The following is a 10546-nucleotide window of genomic DNA, read 5'->3' as shown; positions in this document are numbered from 1 at the left end:
ATTGATGTAATCAGTCAATGGTTTCTCTGTCCAGATCCGTCTATACTTGTAAGATGTCCAGCCAATGCATGTCTGACTACCTCCAGAGGTGGGCAGGATGATCAGATCACAATGTGTCTTCTGATTGTCTACACCAATTTAAAAATGTGGCACAATCAGAATGTGGACAAGATCAGGACAAAGGACGCAAGTTAGAACCAGGTTTAAACGAGGCTTGTGAGGATCTCCCCCTCCCAGCAGTCTGACAGGGAATTATGAATGTGTCATAAACCTAGAATAGGATGAAGACTCTTTCAAACTTGAAGCATCTTTATTGCCCTAGAATCCTGAGAATGGTAGTAGTAGTAGTAGTAGTAGTAGCGTACATCTCATCTGAACATGGGTTACATCTCTGTTGGCGCTGGACTTTATATAGGCCTACAGAATACATACATTTACATCCCCTCCACACAGTATTGCTGGATCACACTTTATAATATACTTTGTCACAAAAATATACAGATTATTCCATTACAGTACACAGATGGAGCAAATAATGGACTTCTGAGATAAATGCATGACAGTTGTCAGTAGTAACATTCCTACCATTTTAGTTTCCCTTCATTTGAACATTTATGATTTTCAGACATTTCTAGTTCCTGGAACAGAAACACACAGAGACACATTTGAAATACCATCACCAGATCATCATAAGAAAGAAAAACAGTGTTTTGCACAATTTTGTAATCTACAACTCAATGCAAAAAATACAATGTTTCAATGCACTGTACATTATTATATTGCCTTAGATGCTATGTTATAGTACAGGTATCAGTGCCATGAGTTTAGTTGTGAAGCTAGTACAAAATGTTTTATTTACTTATTAAAACAAAAGTACTTAAAAATCTTACGAAATTGATCTATATTTGTTCCTCTTATTTTCCATTAATGCCACACTGGTAAATAAAAAACAAAACAACAAAATAATCAAGCCAACAATAAATACATCTCATTTTCAATTTCTCCCCTCACCTTCATAATCTGTGGGTCAAATTTACTTCAGGTCTTTCCCTGAAAATATTTCAGTAATATCAAGTGACCCTAACTTCTGCTAGTTATGTGTCTTACGGGACACCATACTTTATTGTGACCATTTGCCGCATTGTTTAACTGTGTATCCCACACCATTCTTTGGCAAGACTGTCCACAGTTCTTTTTATTTAAAAAAAGAAGAGTTATTAAAGCACTACAATGCAAGATGAACAGGCTTAGAGCTGGTTTCACACAAATAATAATCCTAGAGGATCTTCAAGTTTTGTGTCTTTCTTCCTTTTCACTAGCAATGTTTACGTACATATCAATAACTACCATCAAAATCCCTTGGAAGGTAGTTATCCCTGTCACTGAGGTGATGTCAGTCCTTCCTCCTCTCCTTTCTTCTCCTCTCCTCCTGAGTTTGTGAGCAGGGCTGTGTTAGCCTTGTCAAGTACCACTTCCTGCATTCATTTTGACCTTTATGACATCACTACCCTATCCTTCCTTTATGTGATCCTAGTCCCACATGGCTGGTCAGGCCTTGGCTTCCAGCAGTTCCAGGAACAGCTTGTGCATGGGCACACGGCCTTCTTGCTTGATGCTGCAGAAGTGCTGGACGGCCCTGGCAGCCGTCTGCCGGAGCAGGGGCAGGGTCATGATGATCTTGCCTGCCCGCCGAGGGTCCTCTGTGTGCTGGGCACTCTCATAGTCCTGCAGGGCCCCATGGAGCACATCCTGGAGCCTCTGGACTGCCTCCACGTCCTCTATCTGCATGGAGTCTATGGAGAGAGGGGGAGAGGGAAGACAGATGGAAAGGGAGATGTAGGGTTAAGATGTTGTTGGCATATACTGTATGCAGAGATTGAACGCAAGAAAAGCCAAATAGCCATTGGAAAAGACATGCCGGACTCAACGTAGATTATACCAACATCAACAGTGAAGTTCCATACCTGAGTTAGCCAGCGCAATGGCCTTGACAATAACAAATTCCTCTTTTTCTATTCTCATGGCTTTGTATTTCTTCACCAGCTGCAATATGGCATTGTTTAGGTCCAGTACACCTGCCAGTTTGGACTGGTCCTCGTCCATGATGTAGTCCTCAGCATACACCAGCTTGTCCTCCAAGGCCAGCGAGCGAAACACCACGCGCAGGATCAGAATCTCCATCCAACCGCTCTGCAGTAGACTCATCTGGTCTGCCAGCGAGAGTGAGGGGAAACCTGTAGAAAGAGGGATGGAGAAAAAGGAGAAATTGAGAGGTTAGAGCTAGCTAGGTCAAATTAGGGATAAAGAGAGAAAGGGAAATGAAGACATATCTTAATTGAAAAGATACAAATGAAAAATACAAAGGTTTCAAAAACATCTGCACTCGAAAATGTAATTGTGATGGTTTCAGTCAGAATGGCTGGACCTATTGGAGATATTAGACCAAGGTCAAACGAAGGGTTACTGGCCGAGGGGGTCAGTTGGGGTAGAGGGACAGAGGCAGGAGGTGTAGAGCAGTTTAATAGTGAAAGTCCTAAGTTGTCCATTCAATAAAGACACCCCGTTTGAGTGAAAAATACACCCCCATGTGAGCATGATTAGATCCACACACTCTATAGTCTCCTCACACACACCCATACAGCATAATACATTTAAAAAAACTTTGATTACTTTACAGAATGAAGGAGGGGGAGGCTTTTATTTTTGACACCATCAGTGATTCTTATCAGGGTCCGGGCACTTTTACAATCACCACGGTGACGCCTGTGGCTCCCGCCCCTCTCTTATCTCTCCCAGATTGATTGGAACGCCGTCTGTGGACACTTTCATTGGTCGATAGGGATCTGCTTTCCAGTATGGAACGATTGATCAGTAGAGGAGGGAGAAGCATTGTGTAAACCTGTGTCTTTGTCTTTGAGGACACCTCTATATGGTCACACACAATGGGACACACACTGTAAAGGAGCATCAGCAACGTCTTCTGTCCCACAGAGACAAAACAATGCCAGCAGAGACAAACAAAGAGGTCCTCTTTTTAACCATGGGATGGCATTCTCAAAGCTGTTGTAAGGGTTGCGGGTATGTGGAGATCTTGGGACAATGATATGCTCACAGGCTTCAATTTGAGAGGGTTATCTGGGCTTGAACGGTTCAGCTGAGCCCCTACAGACACGCAGACATACTTACCTCACAGGCAACTTACGGCAGGCTAAAAAAGGCCAAAGCGTGGGGTGAGAGAGGGTCTTAAGCCAACTCATCTTCTCCTAGCCTGGCCCTCAGACAGAATCAATGTCAGTCTTCATGACAGAACCAGACAGGGGAGGGGGGGTGGGCTCACCTCCCCCTGGGCAGTAGCAAATACAGCCTGGGCCCCTCTGCCAGGACACTGGTTCCTCCAGCCATGGGCTGTAGACTGCCACTCACACAGAGCTGATGTGACACCACCATTACGGTGCTACAATTGGTGTAGAGCTGAGAGTACTTTCCCTCTGTCTCTCCTCTCTTTGTCCTTTTCTACTGTATCTCTCTCTCTCCCTCTCACAACATCTATCTGACTATCTCTATCGCAATCTCTCTCTCAATCACTATCATCCCACTCTCTCAGTTTCTCTTTCAGTCTCTCTCCTTCTCTGTCACCCCCTGAGGTGGGTCCCTGGTGTGTCTGCTCTGGTTGTTTCTCATGACTGCTTCACTCCCCCAGACAGGAAAACACTCCACTGGCAAAGGGCTACAAATACATACAAACATATGACTGACTGTGTTTGACTCCCACTCTGACGGTAAACACTGGTGACAAGCAGAGAAGAAGAGGTCCAAGGCAGCCAATAGGGGAACGCTTTGTTGCTCTTCCTCCTTTCTTTGAGAACAATGAAAGTGCTGATCAGGAAAGTCTGCACACACACACCTGCTTAGGTAGCTTGTTGTGTAAGCATTACTGGACAAAAATCAACAAAAATACAGGTGCTTCACGAGTGATGTTTTGGGTGTGAACAGGACATTAACTGCTGATAGAGGAGAGAGACGTTCATCTGAGTGAGAGAGAGACAAAGCTTGGGGAAAGAGAGAGAGGTGAAAAAGATACTGGGTATATGGTCATATCTACCATCACTGCTATCTACTTGGCTGCCATATTTTGGTGGAAAGCCATTAGATTCCTTAAAGTTTGTGTACCCTGACAAATTATGCAACAGCCCGTATGTAAGGAAATTCAACAGGAAATATAAAATACAATTAAAGTTTATTAAACGAAATCTCACGTTGTTTGGTTAAACGAGGCAGGACAATTATACAGTTAGATATCTAATCCTGTCTGTCACAATGGGTGAAGTTGTGGGAGGGACTAGTTTTCCCAGTTAGCCCAGATCAACACAGCTGGCCCACACCCAAGGGCTTTTCCAAAACAAAGACTTCCCAGAGAGAGAGAGAGAGTGACAGAGACAGGGCTGTCACAAGCTCAACCATGTATCCACAACAGGTTGGAATGCAAACTCAACAGAGGGGGGCGAAGAAAGATGGCGGCTTCCTCTTTAGCGTGTGTCCAATGATCCATATGTGTTGTCACTACACAACTAAACCCTGGCTTGCTTAAACAGGCTTAAACAGCTTATTTAGCTTCCTATGCCCTCCATCCAGGAGAGCACTAATTAGGAGGAGTCCTCTCTACACACTCCTCTTAGTGGCAGGGAGGAAGGAGGGAAACATTTAGAGTACTAATACTTTCAGGTAGTATGAGGCTCTGGCACATGGTCAAGTGACCAATGGCGGAGAAAATATCCCCCCCCCCCCAAAAAAAAAGAAATAAAAACAAAATTATTATATTGTCGGGCTCCCCAGACAGCATATGAACTCCTCATTACACTGAACGAAAATATAAATGCCACATGCAGCAATTTCAAATATTTTACTGTGTTACAGTTCATATCAGTCCATTTAAATAAATGTATTAGGCCCTAATCTATGGATTCCACATGACTGGGAATACAGATCTGCATCTGTTTGTCACAGATACCTTGTATCAGACAACCAGTCAGTATCTGGTGTGACCACCATTTGCCTCATGCAGCACGACACTCCTTTATATAGAGTTGATCAGGCTGTTGATTGTGGCCTGTGGAAAGTTGTCCCATTCCTCTTCAATAGCTATGCGAAGTTGCTGGATATTGGCGAGAACTGGAAGACGCTGTACACATCGATCCGGAGCATCCCAAACATGCTCAATGGGTGACATGTCTGATGAGGCCACATTTTTCGCTTCCAGAAGTTGTGTAGAGATTCTTGCGACATACATTATCTTGCTGAAACATGAGGTGATTGCAGTGGATGGATGGCATCTCTGTGCATGCGAATTGCCATCGATAAAATGAAATTGTGTTTGTGGTCCGTAGCTTATGCCTGCCCATACCATAACCTCACCGCCACCATGGGGCACTATGTTCACAACGTTGACATCAGCAAACCGCTCGCCCACACAATGGTACAGTTGAAACAGGGAATCATCCGTGAAGAGCACACTTCTCCAGCATGCCAGTGACCATCGAAGGTGAGCATTTGCCCACTGAAGTTGGTTATGACGCCGAACTGCAGTTAGGTGAAGACCCTGGTGAGGCCAACGAGCATGCAGATGAGCTTCCTTGAGACGGTTTCTGACAGTTTGTGCAGAAATTCTTCACCTGTCCGGGTGTGGAGGTCCTGGGCTGGCATGTGAAGCCGGATGTGGAGGTCTTGGGTTGGCATGGTTGCACGTGGTCTGCGATTGTGAAATGACGTTGGAGGCAGCTTATGGTAGAGACATTGAATTCTCTGGGAACAGCTCTGGTTGACATTCCTGCAGTCAGCATGCCAATTGCAAGCTCCCTCAAAACTTGAGACATCTGTGGCATTGTGTTGTGGACAAAACTGCACATTTTAGTGGCCTTTTATTGTCCCAAGCACAAGGTGCACCTGTGTAATGATCATGCCGTTTAAGCAGCTTCTTGATATGCCACACCTGTCAGGTGGATGGATTATCTTGGCGAATGAGAATTGCTCACTAACAGGGATGTAAACACATTTGTGCACAACATTTAAGGGAAATACATTTTTTGTGCATATAGAACATTTCTGGGATCTTTTATTTCAATTTATGAAACATGGGACCAACACTTTATATTTTGTGTTATATTTTTGTTTTTCTCAGTCTAATGGCAAAATGTGTAGAATAGCAGAAAATTAGCTCAGGGATTATTTGAGTTTAACATTTAAATTTAGGGGAAATTTATAATGGAAAGATTTATATTGTTCATTTCCATGTGAGCTCTATGCCTGGAAATGCCATTGTCCAGAGCAAAGGATGCAAATTTCAAACTCTCCAAAACAGGGTTTACAATTTAACTGAATGTATATTGTTTCTTTCTGTGACTTTAAATAATATTTCTTTTAAAACTGTGATTCCTAAAATATGTGTACGGAGATGTAGTGTACTCCGTCAGATTTTTCTAAAATCCTAAATGAATCAGGAATGAGCAGGGTCAGCGATACCCTTAAGGACCCCTTATTCATGTCCTCATTACATGTAGTGCAACAGGACCACTCATGGTCTGTAAAGTTCTCTACTTTTGATAGATTTAAACAAACAATAATTGAATCACCATGGTCACAACTATAAACAGTCAACTCCATCTGCCTGAAAGATTAAAATAGAATAGGAATTTTGGTTCAAATATGTTCAATTTAATTAGGTTTTAGTCATAAAGCAAACACATTTGCTGCTATATATACCACTTGAATGAAAAATAAAAATTATATTTTTGTCAACACCATAACACATGAACTCCGTCAAATTTGTGTCTAACATCAACTTCAGAGTGCTGAAAGTCCTGATAGAATGGTTATTTTTGCATTGGGGATTTTTAAATGAATCATTTTCCATATTTTACAAATGTTTGTATTGAACTTAGACCAAAATAAGACAGAATATGTATGTTTTGAGTATCTGTTGTCAACTCTGTCATTGATGGCTAACCCCCTTTTGTCAATATTCTGAAAAAATATTGAAATCACTGTTCTGCAACATATGCTCAAACAATTTAAGAATTTGTTGTTCTAGACCTAAGGGATAATGGGGCCCTGCGGAACGCCACTGCAAGTGACACATCCATACCTTGGTTTAGCAGAGCACAGACATGTATATACACACAGATTCATACTGTTTTCTGTGTCTGAACTAAAGTCTTAATCCAACTCAGGGGGCAACAATCTCCACTCTGAGCTGATCTGAGTTTTATTGACGATGATGTGTGTTTATGCCCCTGTGTGCGCGTTTGTGTGTATGTACAGTATACCCATGTATTCCTGTATCTGCATGTTTTCCTACCAGGGATGTGTTTGGCCCAGCCGATGTTGACCACCAGTTCGCGGTCGGCAAGGTCACACAGTATGGTCAGGGCTTTGATGTCACTGTCGGGGACGGTGGGGTCCGGCATGGCAAAGATACTCTCTGGTTCAGCCACCAGCAGGAGAGAAACCACCTTATTCTCTACCAGACCACCTAGAGGAACTGAGAGAGAGAGAACGAGAGATGTTCATTTAAAATAGGCTTTATCAATATCTAAATGCAAATGTGAGCCTGTCGTGAGAGAGAGAGAAAAAAAGAAAGAAAGGAAGAATGTTTTTTTTGTATTCTTACATGTTCTCTTCTGAGGCAGGCCGTGTTGAGGGTTGAGGTAGGGACTGTTCTCAGAGTCTATCCTTCTCTTGTACTTCTGTCTGCCTCCACGCACCCGGTCCAGACGCACACCTGGGACACACACACACGCACTCAACTTTAGGTACATTAAACACTTGCATATGTACACAAAAACACTGTATTCCTGTTTAACACACTACCACAATTTCAAAACCAGGAGAGTGATGCACTCTTCGAGTTCATTCGATTGACATTGGTGACATCTGTAAGATTATAGGGAGCCTTAGAGATGTCACATCCCTGTAACACAATAAGCAGCGACACATAGGCACACGATGACAACGGGTCATCTTAACAAGCTCAGCGGTAACCATCAACATGGAGATAAGGAGCTAACAGCAAGATTAGGGGGGTAAAAAGGGGCACGTGGTGGGGGTAGAATTTGGGGTGATATTTCACAGCCACAGCGCACACGCACGCACGCACACGCGCACACATGCGCGCACGAGCACATTGGCACACTCCACCATACAGTGACACCCTATCCCCCTCCAAAAGAGAATGCATAATGTGACCTAGATAGCTTTTATTAGAGGTCAGAACAAAGGCTGCTGCCGAAACAAGTCCATTTGTTCTGACCTCTGCTGCTAGAAAAAAAATACATGGCAACTTAAAGACAATTTCAGTGAGTGCAGGATTTTTTCCTTTCTTCAAATATATGCCTTTTGAACCCAACACCTTTCTTTCGTCACTACAAAATTTGAGCTGAGCATGCCAATTTCTCTTTATATGCTATGCTTAACTCCCTGATGACTAGTCCCTGAATAGTAAGATAAGAGCTGTGTAGACTCCTGTCACATGACTTGAACTCAAGTCTGACTGAAGTCACAAATTTAATGACTTGAGGCTCAATTTGATCGAAATTAAAATAGCTTGAGACTTGACTTGGACATGTAACCTCAAGACTGGGGACTAGACTTTGACTTGAGACTGAAGCCTTTTGTAAAATTTTGTCACTCATTTTGTGGCACAGAGTCACCATGGATCACACTGCACGTAGTCGCAGCATCGCACTTGCAAAGAAAACGTGCAACAGATTGGCTAGTGAAACGTACAGTCGGCCCTCTGATTGGACCAGCAAACTGTCAATTAACGCAAGTCGGTTGAGCTTGCTAACAGATTGTTGATTTGCTGTACAGCTATAGGATCGGGTGCAGCACAAACTTCAAATTGTTGAAGAGGATTGCCATAAATAAATATGCAGCTCCAAAAATGGTTAGGTGACCAAGAATATTTTTACTTTGCAAGCTCACCAGCAACAGAGCATCAAGCAACAATTACTAACACTGAGCTACTTGTCTTTTGGTATGTCAAAATGGCTTGAAATGTACTTATGAAGCTTGCATTTGGATTTAAAAAATTAAAATAATTATTACATAACCAAATGTGTTGCAGACAAAATAATCAAAAGGGTTGTCTGGTAGCCTCAATAAATAGACAAAGATTTGTATTTAAAAAAGTAATTGCATGTTTCGTTTTTTTCTTTTTTTTACTTGACTTGAGACTCTACCCGTTCTACTTGGTACTTGACTTGAGACTCTACCCGTTGTACTTGGTACTCGACTTGAGACTCTACCCGTTCTACTTGGTACTTGACTTGAGACTCTACCCGTTGTACTTGGTACTCGACTTGAGACTCTACCCGTTCTACTTGGTACTTGACTTGAGACTCTACCCGTTCTACTTGGTACTCGACTTGAGACTCTACCCGTTCTACTTGGTACTTGACTCGAGACTCTACCCGTTCTACTTGGTACTCGACTTGAGACTCTACCCGTTCTACTTGGTACTCGACTTGAGACTTACTTTTGACCTGAAATTATAGAGACTTGGTCCCCCCTCTGGCCTGAGGAGATGAAGGGGTATTAAGGAGTGAACGGGCGGGTAAACTAGGACCCCTGGAGCTTTAGTGATGTTGGTCCTTCCACTGTGGTTGGAAACACGGTCTGGGTTAGTCTAGCGGTTGGCAGGTGCTACAGTTTGAAGTTTGGGACAGGTGATGATGAGGCATGAGGATGTGTGTACTGGGAGAGATTTCACTGTGTTGACACACACACAATTGCCCCTTTGCTTTCACATAATCCAGTGTATGTGTCAACACAGTGAAATCCCTCACTACACACACATCCTCATCCCAAACCTCAAACTGTAGAAACTGCCAACTGCTAGACTAATCCAGACCATATTTCCGACCACAGTGGAAGGACTGACATTGCAGGTTGACGTTTATTATAATGAATTTTGCCCTGAAGGCAGAACTCAGCGATATCCGCTAGATGGGCCACCTACAAAGTCAAAATTGGATAGCTATATTGTAAAAAAAACTAATGAAAACAACAATTCAATTTTTGGTCTTAATTTAAGGCTCGGGTTAAGCATTAGGATTAGCAGTGTGGTTAAGGTTAGGTTCAAAATCAGATTTGATGACTTTGTGGCTGTGCCAGCTAGTAGTAACTGCAGTGCTGCCTCCAGAACAAGATTCATTACAAAAAATGCGTCATTCAGAGGGGTTGGGTTAAATGCGGAAGACACATTTCAATTGAATGCATTCAGTTGTACAACTGACAAGGTATTCCCCTTTTCCTACCCAGATGGTTATGCATCACAGCAATCTTCACTTTCTCAAACTACTCTCCCCTCTTCTATTGTTTAATCTCTCCCTTCTGCTAAATCCTTCTCCCTCCTGACTCTGCCTCTTCGACCTTACTCTCCTCCCTTTCCGCATCCTTTGACTCTCACTGTCTACCTTTCCTCCCAGACGGTTCAATCTTCCCCTTCCGCTCTGTGGCTGAGTGACTCACTGTGTACTGACAGAACAGAGCT

At 43.0% G+C, this 10546-nt stretch overlaps 1 protein-coding gene across 3 annotated transcripts in view; it reads right to left on the bottom strand.

Annotated features, from left to right (window-relative positions):
• Positions 1–304: 304 nt before the first annotated feature.
• The window catches only part of LOC135557671 (estrogen-related receptor gamma-like), a 53209-nt gene continuing 42967 nt past the window's right edge, over positions 305–10546 (bottom strand). For all 3 annotated transcript variants that reach the window (XM_064991174.1, XM_064991175.1, XM_064991173.1), the window contains exons 5-8: positions 7664–7774; positions 7352–7534; positions 1965–2234; positions 305–1793 (exon numbers count right to left, since the gene is read on the bottom strand). In XM_064991174.1, coding sequence (XP_064847246.1) covers positions 1549–1793; positions 1965–2234; positions 7352–7534; positions 7664–7774 — 809 coding nt within the window. In that variant the 3' untranslated portion in view covers positions 305–1548. The remainder of the gene's footprint in view (positions 1794–1964; positions 2235–7351; positions 7535–7663; positions 7775–10546) is intronic.

The sequence above is a fragment of the Oncorhynchus masou genome, chromosome 16, assembly GCF_036934945.1.
Source record: "Oncorhynchus masou masou isolate Uvic2021 chromosome 16, UVic_Omas_1.1, whole genome shotgun sequence".
Lineage (NCBI taxonomy): Eukaryota > Metazoa > Chordata > Actinopteri > Salmoniformes > Salmonidae > Oncorhynchus > Oncorhynchus masou.
The sequence above is the reverse complement of the archived record's forward strand: the minus strand, read 5'-3'. Positions and strand labels throughout refer to the sequence as shown.